The sequence below is a fragment of the Phocoena sinus genome, chromosome 20, assembly GCF_008692025.1.
Source record: "Phocoena sinus isolate mPhoSin1 chromosome 20, mPhoSin1.pri, whole genome shotgun sequence".
Lineage (NCBI taxonomy): Eukaryota > Metazoa > Chordata > Mammalia > Artiodactyla > Phocoenidae > Phocoena > Phocoena sinus.
In genome coordinates this window covers 39,107,566-39,135,422 of record NC_045782.1, presented here as the reverse complement: position 1 = coordinate 39,135,422, position 27,857 = coordinate 39,107,566, and the positions used below count along the sequence as shown (strand labels likewise).

Sequence of the window (27,857 nt, the reverse complement as noted above, 5' to 3'; positions counted from 1 at the left end):
GGCTTTGACGATACAAGAGTTGAAAATAATGTTTGTAAAACAGGATTTGAAATAACAATAACATTGAAGAATATCATTAAGCACATGTAAGAGAAAATCAACACAGAGAAAAGACTGGAATGAAAAACAAAATACCAATAAAAGGAAGAGCGGGATTAGAATTAGTACTTGGCTTTGGGGGGTGGGCCCGAAGACTTTCTCTTTTACTTTTCTATATTTTCCAAATTAATATTTTAACATTAAGCACACTTACTATAAAACGTTTTATTATAAAAAGATACAGGGATTGGTTCAAGAGGGTGGAGTAGAAGGACGGGCTCTCACTCCCTCTTGTGAGAACACCAGAATCACAACTAGCTGCTGGACAATCATCGACAGGAAGACACTGGAACTCACCAAGGAGGACACCCCACATCCAGAGACACAGGAGAAGCCACAGTGAGACGGCAGGAGGGACGCAATCACAGTAAAATCAAATCTCATAACTGCCGGGTGGGTGACTCACAAACTGGAGAACGCTTATACCACAGAAGTCCACCCACTGGAGTGAAGGTGGCCCCACATCAGGCTTCCCAACCCAGGGGTACAGCAATGGGAGGAGGAATTCCTAGAGAACCAGACTTTGAACGCTAGCGGGATTTGACTGCAGGACTTCGACAGGACTGGGGGAAACAGAGACTCCACTCTTGGAGGGCACACACAAAGTAGTGTGTGCGTCGGGACCCAGCGGAAGGAGCAGTGACCCCATAGGACTGAACCAGGCCTACCTGCTGGTGTTGGAGGGTCTCCCACAGAGGCAGGGGGTGGCTGTGGCTCACCAAGAGGACAAGGACACTGGCAGCAGAAGTTCTGGGAAGTACTCCTTGGCATGAGCCCTCCCAGAGTCCGCCATTAGCCCCACCAAAGAGCCGGGTAGACTCCAGTGCTGGGTTGCCTCAGGCCAAAAAACCAACAGGGAGGGGACCCAGCCCCACCCATCAGCAGACAAGTGGATTAAAGTTTTACTGAGCTCTGCCCACCAGAGCAACAGCCAGATCTACCCACCACCAGTCCCTCCCATCAGGAAACTTGCACAAGCCTCTTAGATAGCCTCATCCACCAGAGGGCAGACAGCAGAAGCAAGAACTACAATCCTGCAGCCTGTGGAACAAAAACCACATTGACAGAAAGACAGACAAGATGAAAAGGCAGAGGGCTATGTACCAGATGAAGGAACAAGATAAAACCCCAGAAAAACAACTAAATGAAGTGGAGATAGGCAACCTTCCAGAAAAAGAATTCAGAATAATGATAGTGAAGATGATCCAGGACCTTGGAAAAAGAATGGAGGCAAATATCGAGAAGATGCAAGGAATGTTTAACAAAGACCTAGAAGAATTAAAGAACAAACAAACAGAGATGAACAACACAATAACTGAAATGAAAAATACACTAGAAGGAATCAATAGCAGAATAACTCAGGCAGAAGAACAGGTAAGTGACCTGGAGGACAGAATGGTGGAATTCACTGCTGTGGAACAGAATAAAGAAAAAAGAATGAAAAGAAATGAAGACAGCCTAAGAGACCTCTGGGACAACATTAAACACAACATTCACATTATAGGGGTCCCAGAAGGAGACAAGAGAGAGAAAGGACCCGAGAAAATATTTGAAGAGATTATAGTCGAAAACTTCCTTAACATAGGAAAGGAAATAGCCACCCAAGTCCAGGAAGCACACAGAGTCCCATACAGGATAAACCCAAGGAGAAACACACTGAGACACATAGTAATCAAACTGGCAAAAATTAAAGACAAAGAAAAATTATTGAAAGCAGCAAGGGAAAAACGACAAATAACATACAAGGGAACTCCCATAAGGTTAACAGCTGATTTCTCAGCAGAAACTCTACAAAGCCAGAAGGGAGTGGCATGATATACTTAAAGTGATGAAAGGGAAGAACCTACAACCAAGATTACTCTACCCAGCAAGGATCTCATTCAGATTCAACAGAGAAATTAAAAGCTTTACAGACAAGCAAAAGCTAAGAGAATTCAGCACCACCGAACCAGCTCTACAACAAATGCTAAAGGAACTTCTCTGAGTGGGAAACACAAGAGAAGAAAAGGACCTACAAAAACAAACCCAAAACAATTAAGAAAATGGTAATAGGAACATGCATATTGATAATTACCTTAAACATGAATGCATTAAATGCTCCAACCAAAAGACACAGGCTTGCTGAATGGATACAAAAACAAGACCCATATATATGCTGTCTACGAGAGAGCCACTTCAGACCTAGGGACACATACAGACTGAAAGTGAGGGGATGGAAAAAGATATTCCATGCAAATGGAAATCAGAAGAAAGCTGGAGTAGTAATACTCATATTAGATAAAATAGACTTTAAAATAAAGAATGTTACAAGAGGCAAGGAAGGACACTATTTAATGATCAAGGGATCAATCCAAAAAGAACATATAACCATTATAAATACATATGCGCCCAACATAGGAACACCACAATACATAAGGCAACTGCTAACAGCTGTAAAAGAGGAAATGGACAGTAACACAATAATAGTGGGGGACTTTAACACCTCACTTACACCAATGGACAGATCATCCAAACAGAAAAGTAATAAGGAAACACAAGCATTAAATGACACAAGAGACCAGATAGATTTCATTGATATTTATAGGACATTCCATCCAAAAACAGCAGATTACACTTTCTTCTCAAGTGCGCACAGAGCATTCTCCAGGATAGATCACATCTTGGGTCACAAATCAAGCCTCAGTAAATTTAAGAAAATTGAAATCATATCAAGCATATTTTCTGACCACAACGCTATGAGATTAGAAATCAATTACAGGGAAAAAAACGTAAAAAAACACAAACACATGGAGGCTAAACAATACGTTACTAAATTACCAAGAGATCACTGAAGAAGTTAAAGAGGAAATCAAAAATACCTAGAGACAAATGACAATGAAAACACGATGATCCGAAACCTATGGGATGTGGCAAAAGCAGCTCTAGGAGGGAAGTTTATAGCTGTACAAGCCTACCTCAAGAAACAAGGAAAATCTCAAATAAACAATCTAAACTTACACCTAAAGGAACTAGAGAAAGAAGAAGAAACAAAACCCAAAGTTAGCAGAAGGAAAGAAATCATAAAGATCAGAGCAGAAATAAATGAAATAGAAACAAAGAAAACAATAGCAAAGATCAATAAAACTAAAAGCTGGTTCTTTGAGAAGATAAACAAAATTGATAAACCATTAGCTAGACTCATCAAGAAAAAGAGGGAGAGGGGCTTCCCTGGTGGCGCAGTGGTTGGGAGTCCGCCTGCCGATGCAGGGGACACGGGTTCGTGTCCCGGTCCGGGGGGATCCCACATGCCGCGGGGCGGCTGCGCCCGTGAGCCATGGCCACTGGGCCTGCGCGTCCAGAGCCTGTGCTCCGCGGTGGGAGAGGCCGCAGCGGTGAGAGGCCCGCATACCGCAAAAAAAAAAAAAAAAAGAGGGAGAGGACTCAAATCAATAAAATTAGAATTGAAAAAGTTACAACGAACACCACAGAAATACAAAGCATCCTAAGAGACTACTACAAGCAACTCTATGCCAATAAAATGGACAACCTGGAAGAAATGGACAGATTCTTAGAAAGGTATAACCTTCCAAGACTGAACCAGGAAAAAATAGAAAATATGAACAGACCAATCACAAGTAATGGAATTGAAACTGTGATTAAAAATCTTCCAACAAACAAAAGTCCAGGACCAGATGGCTTCACAGGTGAATTCTATCAAACATTTAGAGACGAGCTAAACCCACCCTTCGCAAACTCTTCCAAAAAATTGCAGAGGAAGGAACACTCCCAAACTCATTCTATGAGGCCACCATCACCCTGATACCAAAACCAGAGATACTACAAAAAAAGAAAATTACAGACCAATATCACTGATGAATATAGATGCAAAAATCCTCAACAAAATACTAGCAAACAGAATCCAACAACACATTAAAGGGATCATACACCATGATTTATCCCAGGGATGCAAGGATTCTTCAATATACGCAAATCAATCAATGTGATACACCATATTAACAAATTGAAGAATAAAAACCATATGATCATCTCAATAGATGCAGAAAAAGCTTTTGACAAAATTCAACATCCATTTATGATAAAAAGTCTCCAGAGAGTGGGCATAGAGGGAACCTACCTCAACATAATAAAGGCCATATACAACAAACCCACAGCAAACATCATTCTCAATGGTGAAAAACGGAAAGCATTTCCTCTAAGATCAGGAACAAGACAAAGATGTCCACTCTCACCACTATTATTCAGCATAGTTTTGGAAGTCCTACCCACGGCAATCAGAGAAGAAAAAGAAATAAAATGAATACAAATTGGAAAAGAAGAAGTAAAACTGTCACTGTTTGCAGATGACACGATACTATACATAGAGAATCCTAAATATGTCACCAGAAAACTACTAGAGCTAATCAATGAGTTTGGTAAAGTAGCAGGATACAAAATTAATGCACAGAAATCTCTTGCATTCCTATACACTAATGATGAAAAATCTGAAAGAGAAATAAGGAAACACTCCCATTTACCATTACAACAAAAGGAATAAAATATCTAGGAATAAACCTACCTAGGGAGACAAAAGACCTGTATGCAGAAAACTATAAGACACTGATGAAAGAAATTAAAGATGATACCAACAGATGGAGAGATATACCATGTTCTTGGATTGGAAGAATCAATATTGTGAAAATGACTACACTACCCAAAGCAATCTACAGATTCCATGCAATCCCTATCAAATTACCAATGGCATTTTTTACAGAACTAGAACAAATAATCTTAAAATTTGTATGGAGACACAAAAGACCCCGAATAGCCAAAGCAGTCTTGAGGGAAAAAAACGGAGCTGAAGGAATCAGACTCCCTGACTTCAGACTATACTACAAAGCTACAGTAATCAAGACAATATGGTACTGGCACAAAAACAGAAATATAGATCAATGGAACAAGATAGAAAGCCCAGAGATTAAACCCACGCACCTATGGTCAACGAATCTATGACAAAGGAGGCAAGGATATACAATGGAGAAAAGACAGTCTCTTCAATAAGTGGTGCTGGGAAAACTGGACAGCTACAGGTAAAAGAATGAAATTAGAAACCTCCCTAACACCATACACAAAAATAAACTCAAAATGGATTAGAGACCTAAATGTAAGACTGGACACTATAAAACTCTTAGAGGAAAACACAGGAAGAACACTCTTTGACATAAATCACAGCAAGATCTTTTTTGATCCACCTCCTGGAGTAATGGAAATAAAAACAAAAATAAACAAATGGGACCTAATGAAACTTAAAAGCTTTTGCACAGCAAAGGAAACCATAAACAAGACGAAAAGACAACCCTCAAAATGGGAGAAAATATTTGCAAACAAATCAACGGACAAAGGATTAATCTCTAAAATATTTAAACAGCTCATGCAGCTCAATATTAAAAAAACAAACAACCCAATCCAAAAATGGGCAGAAGACCTAAATAGACATTTCTCCAAAGAAGACATACAGATGGCCAAGAAGCACATGAGAAGCTGCTCAACATCACTAATTATTAGAGAAATGCAAATCAAAACTACAATGAGGTATCACCTCACACCAGTTAGAATGGGCATCATCAGAAAATGTACAAACAACAAATGCTGGAGAGGGTGTGGAGAAAAGGGAACCCCCTTGCACTGTTGGTGGGAATGTAAATTGATACAGCCACTATGGAGAACAGTACGGAGGTTCCTTAAAAATCTAAAAATAGAACTACCACATGACCCAGCAATCCCACTACTGGGCATATACCCAGAGAAAACCATAATTCAAAAAGACACATGCACCCCAACATTCATTGCTGCACTATTTTCAATAGCCAGGTCATGGAAGCAACCTAAATGCCCACTGACAGATGAATGGATAAAGAAGATGTGGTACATATATACAATGGAATATTACTCAGCCATAAAAAGGAACGAAATTGGGTCATTTGTAGAGACATGGGTGGATCTAGAGACTGTCATACAGAGAGAAGTAAGTCAGAAAGAGAAAAACAAATATCGTATATTAATGCATATATGTGGAACCTAGAAAAATGGTACAGATGAACTAGTTTGCAGGGCAGAAATTGAGTCACAGATGTAGAGAACAAACGTATGGACACCAAGGGGGGAAAGCGGCAGGGGTGGGGGGGTGATGAATTGGGAGATTGGGATTGACATGTATTAAATTTTTATTTAAAAAGAAATATATGTATTTTAATGTAAGAAAGATACAAGTAGGTAGGTAAACACTCACAGGCCTCTGTCTTTTGGCAGCTAGACACCAGGGGCCATTTGGGAAACCATATGACGTGGAACAGAAGGCTCTGGTGATCGAGTCTATTCCAGTCAAGCCACGAAGGCCTGAAGGACAACTTCTCTCTGTGCGGTCAAGCCCGCTCCCGAGTCTCCCTGGGGCTGAGTCACCCCACTGGAGCAGGTCACCAGCCCCAGGGCTGGACATGAAAAGTCCAGCAGTTAAGCCCTCTGGAGAGCTCAGACTCCATTCCCAGTGACCCCATGTGACTGCACAGAGGGACAGAATAACCGCTGAAGGGCTCCCAGAAGTCAATGGTCCACCTGGTCCTGAACTTGCCCAAAGTAAGGGTCACCTGGAGTACTTGTTAAAGTCAGATTCCTGAGCTCTAACCCAGACCTGGAGAATGAGAATTCCCAGGGGAGAGGCCCAGTAATTCATATGCCTAACAAGTGTCCTCGGTGACTCTTCTCACTGGGAAATTTGGAGAAAATAATGATTCTATTCTATTAATTAATTTAACTGATGAGCCACAGAGTTTATGAAGTGGCTTGCCCCTGGTCGCTTAGCACAGCCAGGAGCCAAACTCGGGTCTTCCGATGCCTCTTTGCCTGACATCCTGCCCCAGTCTGGGAGTCCAGTGGGAGGGTGGGATGTCCTGGCCCCAGAGTAGGGAGGGGACAGTCCCGGGTCACTCACGTGTCAATGGCTTCCTGGAATTTCCCAACTCTGGCAAAAACCCTGCCAATGTTGTCCAGGGCCCTGGACTTGGCATCAGGAAGATCGCTGTGGGGAAGAAGCAAGACAAGGCATTCTAGGCACTACGGAAACTGAAAAGAAGGCAAAGACGGGCCAGTTGGAGGGACGATGCCCAGGCTGGCAAGCCTGCGGTACCCAGGCCCTCTTGAGCCCTGTGGCCGGGAACGGACATTATCGGGACTTTTCCGGAGGGCAAACAGGCAACAGCTTGCAAAGATATCCCTTTGGTCCAGCAACTTCCCTTCTAGGAATTCACCTCCAGAATATAACGTAACAAGGACACTCAACAGAGTGTTGTTTGTAGTAATAAACAGTGGAAACAATCTGAATTCAATCAGTGCAATTTTTTGTGTACGAAAAAAGTCCCTGATATATTAAGTTAAAAAGTCAGATTATGGGAGCGCATACAACGTCCGTTGCCCCATTAAGTGTTAAAAGTGAATGTGCGGGCCTGAAGCAGAAGCTGTGCTCAAAGCTCTGACGATGGAGGAAGAGGCCACGAGCCCAGGAGTGCAGTAACTGCAGCTCTAGAAGCTGGAAAAGGCAAGGAAACTGATTCTCCCCAGAGCCTCTGGGAGGAGTGTGGCCCTACCAACACCTTGATTATGGCCAGGGAAACTGCCTTCAGACAGCCAACCCTCAGAACTATAAGAGAATAAATGCGTTGTTTTAAACCACCAAAAAATAAGTAAATAAATTAAAAAGCGGGCATTTTAAAAAGAAATAGAAGATGTAAATCTAACTATTAACAGTGATTACCCAAGGGAAATGAGAGTACGAAGGAAACTTTTAATTTATCCACATAATCTTTTCAGTATTCACGTGTCATCAGAAAAGCGATGAATATATTTCCATAAATGGCGGGGGGAAGGGATGGAGGGGGAGTTTGGGGTTAACAGATGGAACTATTACGTATAGAATGTCCTACTGTATAGCACAGGGAACTATATTCAATATCCTATGATAAATCAAGTGGAAAATAATATGAAAAAGAATGTATATATATTTATAACTGAATCACTTTGCTGTACAGCAGAAATTAACACAACATTGTAAATCAACTATACTTCAGTAAAAAAATTTACACCTTAAAAAAAAGATATTTCCATAAAGAAAAGGCAATTGCTCCCCGCTACACTGGTTCTTTACTATTACCATATTACCATATGAACATTCTGATCTGTTAAAAAATACCTCCTTCCCAACAAATAAACCAAGAACGCCCTCCCCCAACTGCAGTCCCCTCCCCCAGCATCCCTCCCTGACTCCCTCCCTTCTCAGGCAAGCTCCCCTTCTTCCCTTCGCCCCTCAGCCCCTGGCCCACAGTGGCAGACTTCCTCGTCTTCCAGGAAACTCTGCTCTGATTTAGTCTCCCCACCGTGGCCCCGCTGCCTTTTAAATGCAAACCTGACCAAGCCATCCGTCTACCCGCAGACATACCCACATCTGTCTGCAGTCTCAGCGAAGCTCTGTGTGTGCTGGCAAAAGGGAACAGCCTCAGTGTCTGTCCGCAGGGATGCAGTTACCTACGTGCGTACTGTGGGTGCTGAAATACCTATGAAGCTATTCGAAGAATAAGACATTCCTTTCCAAGGCACGTTCTTTTTCAAGAAACCACAGAAGTGAGTCACTTCTGTTTTAAAAATCCTATGTATGTGTACATGTGCATAAGTATGTAGGTAAATACATTGAAAAGGGGCCAAGGGGACACATCTCAACGCGGCCGCAGGGAAGCGAGGGGAGTGTGGTGTTGAGGGCTGTGGGGAGACTTAGCACCACACAGTTCTGGGTCGATTACAAGGCCGCGGACTGGTGTGAAAACAAAGCCCTCATAGGCCCTCACTACTTCCGGCTAGGTCCTCCCTCCTCCCTCCCCACAGGTCCTGGCCCCCCTGCCCAGCACACGAGCTGCCGTTCCCCCAGCCCTCCACCCCTGCCCTAGGGAGCCACCCCTCTTGTCCTATCTTTTCCTTCCCTCCTCTCTGAGGCCCCCTCAGCTCCTCTCTCTTCGGCTTCTGGGCCACGTTTGCTGCTCTGATGTCAGCCTCCCCTTCCAGAGTGGATGCTCTTTTCCGGTGTGAAGAGACAAGTTGAAATATGTTACTTTGTTCATAACAATAATGTGTACTGTTATCTTTGACAGTAGTGGGACTGAGAAAGCCTGCCATCAAGTCATCCACAGAGTAATCAGAGAAAGGAATTGAGGGCTGGAATCACTGAAGAAGATGCTCAGACAAGTTGGGATTTGAGCTGCACCTGGAAGGATGGTGGGCTTTGGAGGTGGGGGCAGGGCTGATTCCACTGAGGACACCCGTGGGGCACACAGGTGAGACTCATGGGTGAGACTGGCGGCCCGGGGACTTCCCTGGTGGTCCAGCGGGTAAGACTCCAGCGCTCCCAATGCAGGGGACCTGGGTTCGATCCCTGGTCGGGGAACTAGATCCCGCATGCATGCCGCAACCAAGACCCAGCGCAGCCAAGGGAAAAAAAAAAAAAAAAAGACCGGAGGCCCATTTGTGGATGTTGCAAAGGAACTAAGCTTGTTTAAGGAACACCTCTGTTTGCTTAATCAGCCACTTAGCACACATGCATCACATGCCCATTACGTGGCAGATGCTGGGAAGAGAAAGGGAGTAGAAAAGTCCGAGGTCTACAGGGCAGGCGAGAAACGTATGGCGTGTGGAGAGGGAGCACGGAGCAGGGCTGCTAAGTCACTCTCGGGCACATGGTGGGCTTTCCCCAAGAAAAAAACACTTCTTTACAATTTGAAGGATGGGGAGGAGGGAGCTGATGAAGAAAGGGCTGGCAAAAGAGAAGGCTGAACAGAAGCAGAGCCGAGAGGTGCTGGCCAGGGCTCAGGGTGCCCAAGGGCCCAGAGAGAACCTGGTCAACCGAGGTCAGGGTAAGTCAGGTCAGGAAGGACGGTCTGACCTGAGCAGACCCGGGCGCTGGAACTGTCTCCCGACCACTGGCTTTGTTTTGCACAGAAGGGCCAGCTGGGCGGCAGGAAACCCAGGTCGGAGGAAACAGGCAAGAAGTGAGGAAGGTCTGGACTGAGCTGTGGGAGGGAATGAGAGAAGGGAATTTTTTTTAAATTTATTTTTAATTAATTAGTTTATTTATTTTGGCTGCGTTGGGTCATTGCTGTGTGCGGGCTTTCTCTAGTTGCGGCGAGCGGGGGCTACTCTTCGTTGTGGTGCGCGGGCTTCTCATTGCCGTGGCTTCTCTTGTTGCGGAGCACGGGCTCTAGGCACACGGGCTTCAGTAGTTGCAGCGTGTGGGCTCAGTAGTTGTGGCTCGCAGGCTCTAGAGCGCAGGCTCAGTAGTTGTGGCGCACGGGCTTAGTTGTTCCACAGCATGCGGGATCTTCCCGGACCAGGGCATGAACCCGTGGCCCCTGCATTGGCAGGCAGACCCTTAACCACTGCACCACCAGGGAAGTCCGGGGAATGTTCTCTTGATGGCAGGAGGAGGCGTGGATGGGCCATGGCGGGCTGGCGTGAGTGGTGAGGGGAGGGAGGTGTCTGGGAAGCTACCTTGGCTCCTTCCTGGGGACTGAGTGGCCAGCAGTGCCATCTTCACGGATAGGGGGCCCTGAAGCAAGAGATTTGGCAGGAAGATGAGGGGCTCCACTTTGGGGCTCCTGTGGGACATCCAAGTGGAAATGCCTTGGACTCTGGTGCATATGCAGGTCCGGAGCTCAGAAGGGAGGCAAGAAGTAAAGATTTATGTCTTTAGGGCACGGGAGAACGTTGGATCCAAAGTACTGTATATACTTATTTAATCCTCAAAATCCCCATGAGTTGGTATTATTATGTTTTCATTAAAGATGAGGAAACTGAGAGGGTCAGCAACTGAATCAAATCCACACTGCTTCTAAGTGCCAAAGGCAGGAATCAAATTCAGGTCTGTCACCAAAGCTGGTTGTTGTTTGCTTGTTTTCTACTCCTGGAATGGCCAACATGCGAGATTCCTGCTCAGCACGGTGAGGGCAGGTGAGAAATGAGCTGGGAACGGACGGACGGCTTCTAGGACTCGGATGAGCAAGGGGGAGAACACAGGTGGCGGGCGTGTTCAGGAGATCCGGTTTGGCCCACAAGGGTGGACTGACATTGGAGGGCTGTGCAGAAGTGGGTTCAGAGAGCGCCCTGAGTGCCAAGCGAAAGCATTTGCTTTTAACCTGCAGGAGGTGAGGGCCCAAGGCCTGTGTGTCAGCAGCGGAAGGACAGTCGACAGGTGAAAATCAGCATGTCTCTGGAGGTGACGTGTGGGAGCAGCTCGAGGCAGGGAGAGGTGAGGGCTGACCTGAGAGGAAGTGGGAGGATGGGAGGGACTCCCCTGGCGGTCCAGTGGCTAAGACTCCGTGCTCCCAATGCAGGGGGCCCGGGTTTGATCCCTGGTCGGGGAACTAGATCCCGCATGCCACAACTAAGAAGTCTGTGTGCCACAATAAGAGATCCCGCATGCTGCAACTAAGACCCAGTGTGGCCAAAATAAGTAAATTAAAGAAGTTTTTAAAAAGTTAAAACAGAAATGGGAGGATGGGAGACTGAGAGAGGCTCAGAACTGTGGGGCGAGTAGAACCGGGCAAGAGAAGGTCACAAATGACTCCAGAGGTTAGAACCAGGGTGCCCAGAAAGTGATGGTACCCCTGAGAGGGGCCATCAAGTCTCGGGAAGAGTTGGTTCCCGAGAACCAACACAGTAGTCATCACGGACACGCAGCGCTGTTCTGAGACCTTCATGTAAACTTCTGCATGTCGCCCTCCCTGCTACCCTATTGGGTAAGGGCTACTGTTCTGTCCATTTGACAGAGGAGACCCAGGCTGCAAGAGGTTAGTTAAGTGCCTGCCTAAGGCCCCACAGCTGGGAGGTACAACTTCGAAGCCCAAGCTCTTAGTCAGTGCCATGGTTTCCGAGGCCCTGCTTGATCCAACCCCTACCTGCTTGGTCCAGTCTCCTCTCGGCCTTAAGCTCCCTCCTGCCAACCTCTGGGCCCTCCCACAAGCCAAGTGTGTCCCCAACACCCAGTCAAGTCCTCCTGGAATACACTTTTCGTAGCACCGGGTCCTGTACTTTTTCCTTATGACACTTATCACAGCTGCAATTTATTAGCTGTGTCACTTTTTGTTTTATCTCTGCAGGGAAATGAGCCTTGTGTCTGGTCACTGCTGTGTTCGCAATGCTAGCAACATCTGGCATGTCTGGAGTTGATGAATGCTTGTGGAGATGACATAAAAATAAAAATATCCCTAAGAGCCAAACCACTGGGAGCTTTTTGGAATCTGGGGCCACTACCTTCCTTTTGTGGCAAAGAAAAGCTGACAGTCTAGGTGTGCCCTTGTCCTGGATAGGTGGCTCCTCCCTCTGGGGGAATCCACCTCAGGCACGCAGGGCAGAAAGTGGGAGCTCAGCCACCAGCAGCCCTGGCAAAAGGCCGAGACGTAGCCCCCGCCCCAGGCCTCGGCCGCTTGGCCTTCCAAGCCCTTGCAGGCACTCACTATTCCTTGGCGATCTCCAGGTCCTTCCTGTGGCTCTGCAGGGCTGCCACCATCTGCCCCAGCTCCATCTGGGCGTTCCCTATGCAGCTGTGCAAGTTTCCAACCAGTTCGTCCTTGTTGGGCACCTCCTCTTTGTTCCATTCCAGAACCTTCTTCAACACTTTCTCAGCTTTCTGAAGGCTGCTTTCAGCACTGCCGCTGGTCAGCACTGGGAAGGAAGAGAGGCGGAATGGAGCGGGGAGCAGCCCCCCCCCCCGCCCCGCCGGATGACAGGGGAGCCCACTTCCCCCTCCAGATTCCATCCACAGGCCAGCGAAGCCAGGGGCTCCGGCTGCCGTGCGGCTCTGTCCCCACCTGGCCACAGGCCCGCCCTTCTGAGAACACCCACACATGTCAATGTCCTCCAGGCTCTTGAGGATGTAGCGGGCCGTCTGTGAGGGCCGGCGCTTGCGGTCCCGCAGCCACTTCTCTTGCATCAGTTTCCGGTCCCGCTCCCTGGCGTAGATGGGCTTCTGCTGTCTCCAGAAGTCACTGCGCCTGTCCAGGTAGTTGACGCCCGTCATGATGAGGTCCTCCACGGTCAGGCCGCGCTTCATGGTGCCTCTGATCAGGTCTGTGGGCAAGGGTGTGGGGAGGCGTCTAAGGGGAGTCACCTCCTCTTGGCTAAGGGTCTCCCTGTGGGGACCTGTCCCTGGAATTGGGGGACAGTAATGAAAGCAAGAGCACATGGGTGGGAGAGTGGGTCTAACTGGGTCCAGACAAGGCCAGAGCCCCCTTCTTCAGGCACTCTCATGGCACAGGGCTTCGAGCATAGGCCCCTTACGACAAGACATGAGGAGCTAGCAGAAGCAGCAGCTGGTAGATAGCTTTCTGAAAAGCTCCCAGCCCTCGGGGCTCCCTTATTTCAAGCTGTGTCCTCAGAGAAGACAAAGTCGAAATGCACAACCTGGTCCAGATTGCCAGTGACAAGCAAGTCCCCAGGTGCCAAGTGTGCCAGTGCAAGCTGGGACCTGGAGGGGCATGCCCGAGCTCTGCCCACCTGCCTGACCAGAGGTCAGAGCTGGGAGCAAAGCTGCAAGGCCACCTGGGTAATGTTCCGGCCACCTCTTGCTTCCACGGAAGCTCCTCTGCAGGGAGGGAAGCATCCAGGCCTGTGACAGAGGAGTTGTGCCAGCAGTGAAGCTGCCCCCGAGACGCAACCTGCCAGGAATCCTACACAGGACCTTGGGAAGTCAGTTCTGGAGAAAAGACGTTGGCTTCAAGGGTGATCCCTGCTCAGGCTCAATAGCTAATGGCAACACTCCCACCACCCGTGTTTATAGGAGACAGTCATACAATGAATGTCTAATGAGGATATAGGCTCTGTCCTACTTCCTCTCCCTGCCAGCATGGTGTGGTGGGAAGAGTGCTGCACTGGAGGTTAGGAGGCCTGGGCTCTGCTGCCAACTCCACCACTAGTTTGCTCGTCACCTTGGACAAGTTACTCCCCATTCGGGGCCTCTCTGATAAAAGGAGGGATTAGAGAAGATGAGGTTTTAGGACATTATGGTTCCACGGTCCTAGGATTTCCCTTCTAGCACCTCCAAGCTGGATTCCTTTGCCCTCTGTACAGACTGAAGGCTCAGGGGATACCCCTTTGGGGACCGCAGTGGTAAATCTTCGGCGTTCCCTCCCAGGGTACCATAGCACTTAAGAGCTCTGGTTCAGAAACTGGACTTCTTGGATTCAAATCCGAGAGCCGTGTCACTGAGTTACTTAACCTCCCTACGCCTCGGTTTCCTCATCTGTAAAATGAGAATGGTTCCAGAGGAACGTGTCGGCAAATATCCTTTGAAAGGCTCTGCCTCTGGCTTATACGTTAAGCATCCACCCCAGATTTCCTTCGCCCCGAATTCCCTGTTGCAAAAAAAGTGTCTGAAACCTTCATCCAACAGGAGCTTCTCCAGATACTCCTTGTCCACGTAGAGCTCGCCCAGGAGCTGTCGGATGGTCTTCTCGCTCTTGAGCGAGCCCTTCCGCTTGGACTCTCTCTTGGGATGGTGTACCAGCTGTCTCACGGGATGAGGCTTCTGCTGGGCTTTCACGCTCTGGGAATATGGAGCAATACCCAACAGAGCCTGAGAAAGGAGCCTGGAGCACCCAGCCAAGGTCCCCTGAGCCTGTGATCCCAGACCGCTCCCTCCAGGACCTCCGTGGGCTGAGAACCATGGAGTGTGTCTGGTCCAGGAACAGCTACACTCCCAAAACCCCTCAGGAGCTGGGGCAGAATCTCATGACTGCCCGCACTGGCCAGGAGCTCATCACTCCCAGGCACGAGGGCCATTAAGACTTGTTTTTTTTTATTGGAGTATAATTGCTTTACAGTGTTGTGTTAGTTTCTGCAGTACAGTGAAGTGAATCAGCTCTATGTATACCTATATCCCCCCCTTCTTGGGCCTCCCTCCCAGCACTGCCCCCATCCCACCCCTCTAGGTCATCACAGAGCACCAAGCTGAACTTCCTGTGCTCCTCAGGCACGTGTGGCCTCTGCCTTCCGAAGGACATGATGTCAGAGCAGCCAGGGCCCTTACCTCCGCCTGCTTGCTTAAGAAGGACAGGTCCCCTTTGTTCTCCAGCTTAATAGAAGAAGGACCTGCAAGGACAAAAGCTGGGGCTCAGGTCGGCCGGGCCCCCAGGCACAATCTATCACCTATTTTATGTGGAAATAGTTGCCTTTGGCAGGAGGATGGTGGAAGCTGGCTAGCAAGCAAATGGTTCAACAGTCTCCTAGGAGCCAGGCAGCCCCCACTAGCCTAAGGCCACAGCAGGCCCTGGGCACCAGGGGTGCTCTCCACTTCCACATTCTGCCGCCCACAGTGGCAAGCTCTCCACCCACCCCCACCCCCACTAAGCTAATAGGCAGAGCCAGCCCTTGGTGCGTATGAGGTAAGGGAGGAAGCCAGGGACCGGGGAAGGCTGGGCTCAGGACCACATTCTACCCTATGACAGCAGGCCAAAAAGAACCCTACTCGTCTGTCTTGGGGTGAGTAAAATGGTGCTTCTCATCTGGCTTTGGAGAGAACCAGACACTGCAGTGCTCGGTACAGCGGATCGGGGGACTGGTCTTCCCAGTGGACAGTTCCTAATCCTCAAGGAAATCATGAGCGGCCAGATCCACGCTTGGGACTCCCTGTAGCCCTTCCGGTGGTGGCTGCTCACCCAGTGCACCTCGGGCCTTCCCCCAAACCTAAGGATTCCAGGATCCTCCTGGATAAGGGCATAGGCCTCACGGTCACTCACTTCCCACTGAATTGTTGATGGCTTCCTGGGCTTTCTGAATTCCGACTCTGAATTCCCGATCGGGCCTCAGCTTGTAGCCTCGATGATAGAACACCAAGGCAAATTCAAAGTCTCCCATGGTGTACAGGGTCTCCGCCTTTTGTAAAATCCCCTGAAATGAGAGCAAGTCAAATCAAGGAGGGCAGACAAGGCCTTCTAGGACTCAGGTGTGGTGGAACAGAAGGGTCCCTGGCTTGAGGATAAATGTTGGGATACAGGGGCAGAGAGCCAGGCAAATAACCTATGAAGGGAAACGGCAATCAACTCCAGGCAGTCTGGCTGGTTCTTCAACCAGTACTAATCAGAGGCTGTTGCAGCCAGTGTCAGTGATGAAGAAAGAGTGAGTCCTCCCACCCTTACGGTCACCTTGCAGAAAGTCGGGTCACCCTGGAGTGAAGCCTCAGCATCTGCCAGGGATTTCTCCAGCTCTCCCATCCTGAGGAAGCACTTGGAGCGGGCAACCAAGCAGTTCTTATCTCTGTTCTGAAGGTGAAGAGCCTGAGAAAGAAACCACTCAGGTCAACGGGCACCAGGCAGGGCGAGGTAAGAAGCCGAAATGGACACAGCAGCCCAAACCCTCCTGCCAGAGTTTCAAGGGGACTCCACAGGCCAGCAAACAGGTCTTTGGATCTTTTCAGACTAAAAGCAGCACCACACTGATCTCCGCTCACTCAACTAGGCTATCTGCATCTGGCTCATCTGGAACAAGGTAAAATCACAAGCTACTGTGGAAACCACTGGTTGAGATGTGAGAACATGCTACCCCGTGGATATTCGGAATTTCTCCTAGTGTCTGGGATGCCTCCAGTCCACTCAGAATCATAGGGTGTTTGGTGCATAAAAATTCAACCATGAACCCGTAATGGCTGCACAACACATTCAAAATACTACTCGGGAGGGGTGGGATAGGGAGGGAGACGCAACAGGGAAGACATATGGGAACATATGCATATGTATAACTGATTCACTTTGTTATAAAGCAGAAACTAACACACCATTGTAAAGCAATTCTACCCCAATAAAGATGTTTAAAAAAAAAAAAGAAAAGAAAAAAAATACTACTCGGAGGCTAAGCCTTCTGGAGGCTAACAAAATGGCTTTTAGACAATCTGCAACTTGGTTAGCCATTCCACGTGCCCTCTCTTTTTACATAGCTTATTTGAGAATGAATCACTATTTCAGGGGATTAAGATGAAAGTGCGGGGAAAATGGAACCTGTGATTTTGGCCCTAAAGTGGCAGCAGAATGCTTCCTCTACTCCCCATGTCCTCCCTTCTCTTAAGACCATTACCATAGTCTGCAGTGTACTGTCCTTCCTGAGGCATCAGACTGTACCCGCCCCTGTCTAAGACCTTCACACTTCTCCAGGAAGAGAAAGTAGCTACTTTCTCTTCCTAGAAAAGCCCACTTCTCACCTAAAGCTATAGGCCCTCAAGATGTTCTTTTCTCACTACCTGAGCTTCTCCAGGATGAAACAGGATCCAGAAAGAGGAGAATGCGCGGGGCAGGGCCCCTGAACTTAACTGTTGGCCCATTCGATCAATTATTTTTAGTGTTAGGATGTGGTTGGTGATCCAAAGGGCCAAAAGACTCTAGGTAGCAGTTGAGAAGCTTGACTTTAGGGGGAGCCTTCGGACTGGTTACAGGGCTATCCTACCACTCCATTTGTACCAAGCGGGCTATTTGTTATAAAAGAAACAGTCATAAAAACATACGAGAGCTTATTTGGGAGACAGTACAGTAGAGTATGGTAGTTAGCACCTCAGCACTGAAGTCTGAGTGCCTGAGTTTGAATCCTTCCTCTGCCACTCGTTAGTTCAGTGATCTTGGACGTGTTACTCGACTTCTATATCAGTTTCCTCATCTACAAAATGGCGTAATAACAGCACCTCCCCCATAAGCTTGCCACTTAACAGTACGCCTGGTATCCTAAAATAGCACTCAATCCCTTAGGGTCGAGTGGAGCTATTTATACTAGAGTTTTATGATGTTATTCACTGACCACCTTCCAGAAGCAACCGTGTGCCAGACTTCACTTCTGCAAGCAGCCTCCCAGCCAATCTCCCAACCAGTTATGGGAAACTGAGGAAGGAGGCCAATCGCGAAACATTTGAGTAAAAATGTAGGAGACGAGGTCAGTGTTAACACAGAGGTTGGTTATTAACAACCAGGCAGAAAGCAAGTGGGAATTGGTAGAAAACGGCCAAACAGGGGCTTATCTGTGACAGGTGTGCATCAATCAGTAACAGTGAAATAATGGAAACAATAGGGTGGTTCAGGAATCATCAGGACCTCAGTGATGGGTGGCTGATAGGTTCGGAGCGCGACTCACGTTGCTGAAGCTATGGGCGGCTTTAGCGAACTCCCCGCACAGATAGAGCCGCTCGCCCTCCGCCATGTAAGAGGGGAAGGTGCTTCGCAGGCCTTCAGTTTCTGGGTCCGCCATGGTGACGCAATTCGGAGACGATGAAGCAGAGAAAGGGAGGAAAAGAAGCCTGAGAACGTCTGTCTGGCTTGTGGAAGCTCCGTCTCTTACCAACAGGGAGACGTAGACTTGCTTCCGGCCCCGCCCCTCGCGCGCAAGGCTGAGTCCCGGGCACAACCGCTGCCAGCGTGCGCATGCGTCCAGGCAGCCGCGCGTTGAGCGGGGCGAGAGGAGTTCGTGGCCAGCGGCTGCAAGGCGCCTGCGAGGGGGGAGCGCTCTGTAATGTTGGCCGTTGCACGCTACATCGGTTCTTCTCGGCGTTGCGTGGCGTTCAGAATTTACAGTCAGGAAAACAGGAAGAAGGTCGGGGGCAGAATTCCAAATAGGGGTAAGGCATTCGTGGCAAGGATATGTGCACGTGTACCACTATTAGAGGGAGAGAGCCCTGGACTTCGGAGCCGGAGTGCTAGGTCTGTGTACACTCACTGCGTGACCCTGGGCCAGGCACCTAAGGACACTAACCTTCAATGTGACACATTTAGTGACAACCTGGCAGGCCTTTACCCCCTCCAGGCGTTTCCTGATATCCTTCCCCATACCACCACTTCCCCCCAAAAAAGGTGGACTAGGTTCTTCTAGGTTCCAATAAACACTCTGCATTTACTACATATTTTTTTTTAAGATTTATTTATTTTTGGCTGCGGGGGGGTGCTTTCTCTAGTTGCCGTGTGTGGGCTTCTCGTTTCTGTGGCTTCTCTTGTTGCGGAGCAGGGGCTTCTGGTGCGCGGGCTTCAGTAGTTGTGGCACAAAGGCTCAGTAGTTGTGGCTCGCGGGCTTAGTTGCTCCACGGCACGTGGGATCCTCCCAGACCAGGGATTGAACCTGTGTGCCCTGCATTGGCAAGCGGATTCCTAACCATTGCGCTACCAGGGAAGTCTCTACTACATTACTCTGGAACGTCAACTTCCAACACCAACGAGATTGTGAGGGCTCAGCCTTGTATTCATAGGGGGAGCTAAAAACAAACAAACAAAAATCATTGTTAAGGTTTAAATAGCAAAAAGATACCCTTAACTACGCACAACTATACACCAATGAGTACATGTAAAGGTGGCGAAACCTGAATAAGATCTGTGTCTATTTTCCAGTTGAGTTATTGCACTAAAGTTTTTCAAAATGTTACCATTCGGGGAAACTGGGTAAAGGGTACATGGGATGTCTTTGTATTATTTCTTAAAACTGCATATGAATCTGTAATTATCTCAAAATAAGTTTAATTTTTAAAAAGAATACTGTTAGTACCAATATAAAAAAATAACGTGATTTCTTTCCTGGAAGAGTTCTGTCTAACCAGGGAGAGAGTTGCATAAAACAATAATGACGGGGCTTCACTGGTGGTGCAGTGGTTGAGAATCTGCCTGCCAGTGCAGGGGACACGGGTTCGAGCCCTAGTCTGGGAAGATCCCATATGCCGTGGATAAACTAGGCCCGTGAGCCACAACTACTGAGCCTGCGCGTCTGGAGCCTGTGCTCCACAACAAGAGAGGCCGCGACAGTGAGAGGTCCGCGCACTGCGATGAAGAGTGGCTCCTGCTCGCCGCAACCAGAGAAAGCCCTCGCACAGAAACAAAGACCCAACACAGCCAAAAATAACTAACTAAATAAATAAATTTTAAAAAATAAAACCAAAAAAAAAATAATGACTACACAAAGTGATATTGTTATTCAAAGTTCTGTGTGCCTGTGAGGGAGATGGGGACACACGTGCTTTAGAGCTACAGTAATGGCATTAGCATAAAGATCAATATATAAATCAATGGAACAGAATAGAGTCCATAAATAGATCCACACATATATGATCAATTAATGTTGCTAAGGAAACTCACTGGGGAAAGAATAATCTTTTTGACAAATGATGCTGGAACAATTGGATGACCATATGCCAAAACAAAGCAAAATAAGCAAAAATCTGACCCTTACCTCATACTACATACAAAAATTAACTTAAAAAACTTAAATATAAGAGGTCGAATTATAAAACTATAAAAAAATAGATGAAAATAATAGAGCAAAAAAACATGAAAAAAAAATTTGATATCATCAAAATGAAAATCCTTTGCTCTTCAAAAAGACACTGTTAAGAAAATTAAAAGGCAAGCCACAGACTGGGATAAAATATTTGCAAAACATCTATCTGACAAAGAACTTGTAAGTACAATAAGTAAAGAGCTCTTACAACTCCATAATAAGACAAATAAATTAAAAAATGACCAAAAGATTTTAATAGTTATTTCATTGAAGAAGATATGTGGAAGGTCAATTAGCACATGAAAAGATGCTCGATGTCATTAGGAAAATACAAATTAAGAACCACAGGTACGGGGCTTCCCTGGTGGCGCAGTGGTTGAGAATCCGTCTGCCAAGGCAGGGGACACGGGTTCGAGCCTTGGTCCGGGAAGATCCCACATGCTGCGTGGCGACTAAGCCCGTGCACCACAGCTACTGAGCCTGTGTGCCACAACTACTGAAGTCCGTGCGCCTAGAGCCCGTGCTCCGCAACAAAAGAAACCACCGCCCGCTCACCGCAACTAGAGAAAGACTGTGCGCAGCAGTGAAGACCCAACATAGCCAAAAATAAATAAACAAACAAATAAATTAATAAATAAAAAGAACTACAGGTAGACACCACTACACACCCGCTATAATGGTTAAAGTGAAAAAGACTGATTTTACCAGGTGTTGATGAGGTCGTTAAGCAACCAGAATTCTCACACACTGCTGGTGAGAATGTAAAATGGTTTAACCACTTTAGGAAACGGTTTGGCAGCTTCTAAAAAAGTTCAACACACTTACCATATGACCCAGCCATTCTACTCCTAGAAATCTACCCAAGAGAAATCAAAGCTCTATGGGAACATTCATAGCAGCTTTAGTTGTAATAGCCCCAAACTGGAAACATATCCATCAACCGGTCAATGGATAAACAAATTGTAGTTTATCCATGTAATTGAATACTGCTCAGCTATTAAAAGGAAAGGACTTTTTTTTTTTTTAAAGAAGATGTTGGGGGTAGGAGTTTATTAATTTATTTTTGCAGTGTGCGTCTTTGTTTCTGTGCGAGGGCTTTCTCTAGTTGTGGCAAGCGGGGGCCACTCTTCATCTCGGTGCGCAGGCCTCTCACTATCGCAGCCTCTCTTGTTGCAGAGCACAGGCTCCAGACGCGCAGGCTCAGTAGTTGTGGCTCACGGGCCTCGTTGCTCCGCGGCATGTGGGATCCTCCCAGACCAGGGCTTGAACCCATGTCCCCTGCATTAGCAGGCAGATTCTCAACCACTGCGCCACCAGGGAAGCCCAGGAAAGAACTATTGATACATGCATAACATGGATACATCTCAAAGTAATGATGCTGAATGAAAGAATTTGTACAAAAAAGACTATATAATTCCATTTATATAAAATTCTAGAAAATGCAAACTTAATCTGTATTGCCCAAAAGCAAAACGGTGTCTCCTGGGAACTTGGAGGTATAGGGCAGGGAGGGATAGATTACAAAGGAGTAGAAGGAGACTTTTGGGGGGTAAAGGATATGTGTATTATCTTGATTGTGGTAACATTTTCATTGTATATGCATGTGTTAAAACTCATCAAATGGTACACTTTAAATATGTACAGTTTATTGTACTTCAATTATATATCAGTAAAGATGGTTTTTTAAATTCAATAAAACAGGCTTCCCTGGTGGCACAGTGGTTGACAGTCCGCCTGTCGATGCAGGAGACGCGGGTTCGTGCCCCGGTCCGGGAAGATCCCACATGCCATGGAGCAGCTGGGCCTGTGAGCCATGGCCGCTGAGCCTGCGCGTCTGGAGCCTGTGCTCCGCAATGGGAGAGGCCACAACAGTGAGAGGCCTGTGTACCGCAAAAAAAAAAAAAAAAAAAAATCAATAAAACAGCAACAGTAAAGTGTGCTTTTTTGGCAGTTTACAAAACACTTTGTGATATTCACAGCACCCAAGGGAGGGAGGGAGCCAGGCACTACTTTCCTGGTTTCCCAGATGAAACACTGGGCCTGAGAGAGGTGACAGGGTTTGCCCCCAGCCACAGCACCAGGATATAGGGGAACTGAGCTGGGACGCGTGTCTTGGGTTGGATTGGTAGGGTAAAAGGCACTGGAATTGGATCCCAACCTGTCCCAGCCACTTACTAGCTTGTCTCCTTATGTTACTTCTTTATTTCCTCATTTACTGTGAATTAAAACATAGGTACAAAAACATCAATGAAACGTACAGTTTAATAGATAATTATAAAATGAACACCCATGCATTCATCACACAGGTAAGTCAAGAAGCATATTACCAACAGGGGGCTCCCTGTGAGGCCCCTCCACAATCACAACCCCACTCCTGCACTGCCACCCCTACCCAGGTAACCACCACCTTTCCAGTTACAGCTCTGGTCGGAGCCCCCATGGTCTCTCTCTTGGATTAATGCAAGATCCTTCCAACTAGGTCTCCACGTTCTACCCTTGCCCCCTTCTTTCTCAACACAGGAGTCAGAATATTCCTTCTAAATTATAACTCAGATCATGGCACTCTGTTTAAAACCCTGTAAACGTCCCCTATTTCACTCAGAATAAAAGCTACTCTCCCCATCACGCCCTGTGCTCCAGCCGCCTGGCCTCCTTACTGTTCCTCATGCAGGAAGACACCAGCTAGACTCCTTCCTTAGGGCCTTCTCTTGGCCTGTTCTCTCAGCTCCAAAGGGCCTGGGACTGGGCTGGAATACTGCCTCCCCACCACTTAACTGACACTTTCCCCTCCTTCATGCATTTGCTCAAATCTCTCCTTTGCAATGAGGTAACCCTGCCCATCCTCTATAATACTGCAACCTACTTGCCCTCAACTTCCAATGTGGGAATTGTTTATTCATTTATTTTTTTTAACTAATTAATTTTTTTATGGAAGTATGTTGATTATAAAATTGTGTTAGTTTCAGGTGTACAGCACAGCGATTCAGTTATACATACATACATACATATATATATATTTCAGATTCTCTTCCCTTACAGGTTATTACAAAATATTGAGTAGAGTTCCCTGTGCTATGTACAGTAGGTCCTTGTTGGTTATCTGTTCTATATATATAGTAGTGTGTATATGTTAATCTCAACCTCCTAATTTATCCCTCCCTGATTTGGGAATTCTTGAGCCTCCGTGCTTTTCTTTTTTCCATAGCACCACCTTCCAATATACTATTATAACTTCCTTATTTATTTTATGAATTGTTTATTGCTGATAAAATGTGAGCTCCACAGGGTGAGAATCTTTGCTTGTTTCATTCACTGTTGTTGCTCCCGTGCCCAGAAGAGCACGTGGCACATTGCAGGAGTTCAGTAAACACATATGAAATGAAAGAACCACTGTCCTTTTTTTTTTTCCAATAATCATTTCCTTGCTTTTCTATGTGGTCTTTCCACCTATGTATCCATTCCAAATAATACAATTTAGTTTTGCTTGTTTTAACTCTATGTGAGTTGAATCGTACTATAACTGTGTGGGTTTTTTTTGTTTGTTTGTTTTGCGGTACGCGGACCTCTCACTGTTGTGGCCTCTCCCGTTGCGGAGCGCAGGCTCCGGACGCGCAGGCTCCGGACTCGCAGGCTCAGCGGCCATGGCTCACGGGCCCAGCCGCTCTGCGGCATGTGGGATCTTCCCGGACCGGGACACGAACCTATGTCCCCTGGTCTACTTTCTTTTGCTCAACACTTGTTTTTTGAGACGCATTCATGTTGCTGTGGGTAGCTGCAATTCATTCATTTTCCCCTGCTGTCTGTCAAGTTTTTCCTTGTATGAATATACCACAACCCATCCATCCATCCAACTGTTGATGGACATCTGGGCTCTGTCCAGTTTTTGGACAATCTTGCATGTGTGTCCTCGCACATATGTGTGTGAGAGTCTCCGGGGTACATACCTAGGAGTGAAGCTGCAGGGTCTTAGTGTATGTGACTCTTTAATTTTATAAGATAAATGCCAAATGATTTCCAAAGTAGTTTTTTTTGTTGTTTTTTTTTTCCGCTGCGTTGGGTCTTCGTTGCTGCGTGTGGGCTTTCTCTAGTTGTGCATGGGCTTCTCATTGCGGTGGCTTCTCTTGTTGTGGAGCATGGGCTCTAGGCATGCGGGCTTCAGTAGTGTTAGCACACGAGCTCAGTAGTTGTGGCACACGGGCTCAGTAATTGTGGCGCATGGGCTTAGTTGCTCCGCGGCATGTGGGATCTTCCTGGACCAGGGATTGAACCCGTGTCCCCTGCATTGGCAGGCGGATTCTTAACCACTGCACCACCAAGGAAGTACCCCAAAGTAGTTGCATCAATCTGCCTTCCCATCTGCAGTAAGGTCACCTCTTTGGACCTCAGTTTCCCCTGTATGTATTTCCTTTGTAAAATTAGAGAATTGGACTAGGGTATTTCTGAGGTCTCTTTTGGTTCTGACTTTCTATGAATCTGTCATCAAGGAGCCCTGAATAAGCAGCACTAGGGGCTGTGCATCCTTGCAACAACACCTAAGTTGTGAGGGAGAGAGGAGAATGCGACCTGTGCTTGGGACGAGGCCTCCAAACATCCCAGGATGTCTCTTAACATTGGTGTCGGGAGACTTCCCTGGTGGTCCAGCAGTTAAAACTCCTCGCTTCCAATGCAGGGGGCCCGGGTTCGATCCCTGGTCAGGGAACTAGATCCTGCATGCCTCAACTATAAGATCCCATGTTCTGCAACTAAAAGATCCCGTGTGCTGCAAATAAGACTAGGTGCAGCTAAATAGATAAATAAATATTAAAAAAAAAAAAGATTGGTGTCAGGGTAGAGACTTTGGCCCTGATGGAGCCTGACAGCTCTTATCTGTACACCTTCTACCTGCCCTTGAGAGAATTCCCCAAAATGGAACGCAAAGAGAGACAAGAGGCAAAAATGACAAATTCATCAGAGATAAGGTAAAACATGGCAAGTAAAGGTCAAGGCTGAGTGATCTGTTAGGGAGGAGTCATGCGGCTCTGTCTTGGAACAGAAAGTGGTAAACTGCCTTCCTAGGGGAAAGTTTCCTGAAAGAAGGGGGAATTTCACAGGAAACTATTGCAGCAGCAATTTTTAAGACAGGGTGAGGGTAAAGTTGGAGATGACTAGAGAGAGGCCAGCCAGGAATTGGTTGGTCTGGCTGGAAGATACTTCCTGAGTACAGATGCTGGCTCTGGTGGACCCTCCCTGGGGCACTTCTCCAGGGCACACAGGCCCTTGGCTCCAATTGGTGTTGGGAAAAAATTGAGTGTTGCAGGAGTGAGAACTCCCCCTGGTTCTCCACAGGGTGGAGGACGATGGGTCTCTGCTGTAAGCCCCTATCTCTGGCTGTCACAAGCGAGAGGTGGATTTAGAACTGCACACTCCCGTAGACCCTCCTCCTGGCTGCATCTCCTCCCTCCTCCCCCTACTGTCTCCCTATGATTTCTTTCTTTCATTCACACATTCATTCCAGCGTATATTCAGTCATATATACAGTGAGTGCCTAATATGTGCCTAGCCCCATGCTAGGCACTGGGGATGCCATAAGGAACAAGGCACATTCCCGTGTCTTGAGGAGCTTATCGTCCAATGGGGAGATGCACTGGATATGATTATCTTTCCCTCCTCTTCATCTGTAGCAGGTTGTAGCGGACTAGGCAACGGACCTGGTGGCAGAGGGTCAGTTGCTTATCTGCAAAATGATGATGACACTTAGCGCAAGGGGTTGCTGTGAGGAGTATGTGCTAGCACCCATGCCTTTCACGTAGTAGGTGCTCAATGAATATTAGCCAAAATGGATTAAAATCTAGGAGGGAGTCATTAGGTAGTCTAAGGCTTCTGAAACTGAGATAGAATGCCCAAAGCCTGGGCTCAGAGGTGGTACCCAGTGACATGGACCTGTCCTCTGCCCAGTCTAAAAGAGGAGGGAGGTGATTCAAAAGGGAAAATCAAAAGAGTTTAGAGCTTTTAAGTCAGAACAGAAAGATGAGAAGATGGGGCCCAGATTGATTAATTTGAAGCAGAGGAGCCTCTGTGGGGGCATGGCGAGGTAATGAGGGAGTCTTCCTGGGCGAGGTTGGGGGTAGAGGCCCGGAATGGGACTACTGAGAGAACTGAAAAACCTCAGTGATTGGCTCATGGACACTCTGGCCAGCACCTCTCCTCCCTCACTCCTTGGACAGTTACTTTCTTGTTGTCCTACCCAGGACTAGTCAGACTTGGGTCCAGCAACATCTAGATGGGGAACGTAATCACTCAGCAAATATTTATTGAGCATTTACTATGTACTGGGCCCCACTCAAAGGGCTGGAGAGACAGCAATGAAGAAAACATGTACATCTGCAAATATATCTGAAGGATAAATTTTTAGAAGTGGAATTGCTGGGGCAAAGGACATGTGCATTTAAATTTTTTCTCCACATTGTCAAGTTGATATACAAAGTTTGTTATAGTTTATGTTCTACTTGGATGCCTGTTTCTGGATGAGTGTATTTTCTTTTTATTTTGTTGAAGTATAGTTGACTTACAGTGTTGTGTTAATCTCTGCTGTACAGCAAAGTGTTTTACATATATGTATTCTTTTTTATATTCTTTTCCATATGGTTGTTGTTGTTTTTTTTTGCAGTACGCAGGCCTCTCACTGTTGTGGCCTCTCCCATTGCGGAGCACAGGCTCCGGAGGCGCAGGCTCAGCGGCCATGGTTTACGGGCCCAGCCGCTCCGTGGGATCTTCCCGGACTGGGGCACGAACCCATGTCCCCTGCATCGGCAGGTGGACTCTCAACCACTGCGCCACCAGGGAAGCCCTCCATATGGTTTATCACAGGATATTAAATATAGTTCCCTGTGCTATACAGTAGGGCCTTGTTGTTTGGATGAGTGTATCTTTCTAACCAGAGGGATAATTGCTACGCAGTTGATTCCCCCTCACTGAAATCTTCCCACTAGCCCACGAAGATCCTGAGTTGCTATCCACCAAGGCCAGAAAAGGAGTACCTTCATAGGAGATGCTTTCTTTAGCTGTGATGAGGTGAGCTTTCTCCAAGATTGATGCTATTTGGGGAGATTCTTGGTAGGAGTGGAGCTCACTCCATGTAGGAGTGGAAGACTCTTTATGACCAAGAGGAGAGGGGAGTTGAGGAACTGCTATTTCAAAAAGATGCCCAAGGGAAGGGGCCAGAAAGTGACATCAACAGGGATCACTTTGTTCGGGCATGGGCAGCAAGTTTAGCTGCCCCCCTCCTGGCTATGACTGGATTGTAGGGAGAAGGGTTTGGCAGAGTTTTTGTGCACAAGAATGTCAACATCGTCACAGTGTATGACCCCAGTGCTTGGCAGGGACACGGCCATGCGGATTCTCTGCACACTGGGCTGACCCCTTCACCTGAGCTGCTCAGCACATGATTCTCCTTCCTCGAGCTAGACAGCTGTCAGGGTCAGGGA

At 47.2% G+C, this 27,857-nt stretch overlaps 1 protein-coding gene across 3 annotated transcripts in view; it reads right to left on the bottom strand.

The window, feature by feature from the left end:
• Positions 1–18,491, bottom strand: part of LOC116745050 (2',3'-cyclic-nucleotide 3'-phosphodiesterase) — a 36,039-nt gene extending 17,548 nt beyond the window's left edge. For 2 of the 3 annotated variants that reach the window (XM_032615353.1, XM_032615354.1), the window contains exons 1-8: positions 18,274–18,491; positions 16,308–16,439; positions 15,903–16,053; positions 15,194–15,255; positions 14,545–14,710; positions 13,012–13,236; positions 12,624–12,831; positions 7,064–7,150 (exon numbers count right to left, since the gene is read on the bottom strand). In XM_032615353.1, the coding sequence (XP_032471244.1) occupies positions 7,064–7,150; positions 12,624–12,831; positions 13,012–13,236; positions 14,545–14,710; positions 15,194–15,255; positions 15,903–16,053; positions 16,308–16,439; positions 18,274–18,387 (1,145 nt within the window). In that variant the 5' untranslated portion in view covers positions 18,388–18,491. The remainder of the gene's footprint in view (positions 1–7,063; positions 7,151–12,623; positions 12,832–13,011; positions 13,237–14,544; positions 14,711–15,193; positions 15,256–15,902; positions 16,054–16,307; positions 16,440–18,273) is intronic. The other variant, XM_032615355.1, reaches the window with a different exon arrangement.
• Positions 18,492–27,857: the final 9,366 nt, after the last annotated feature.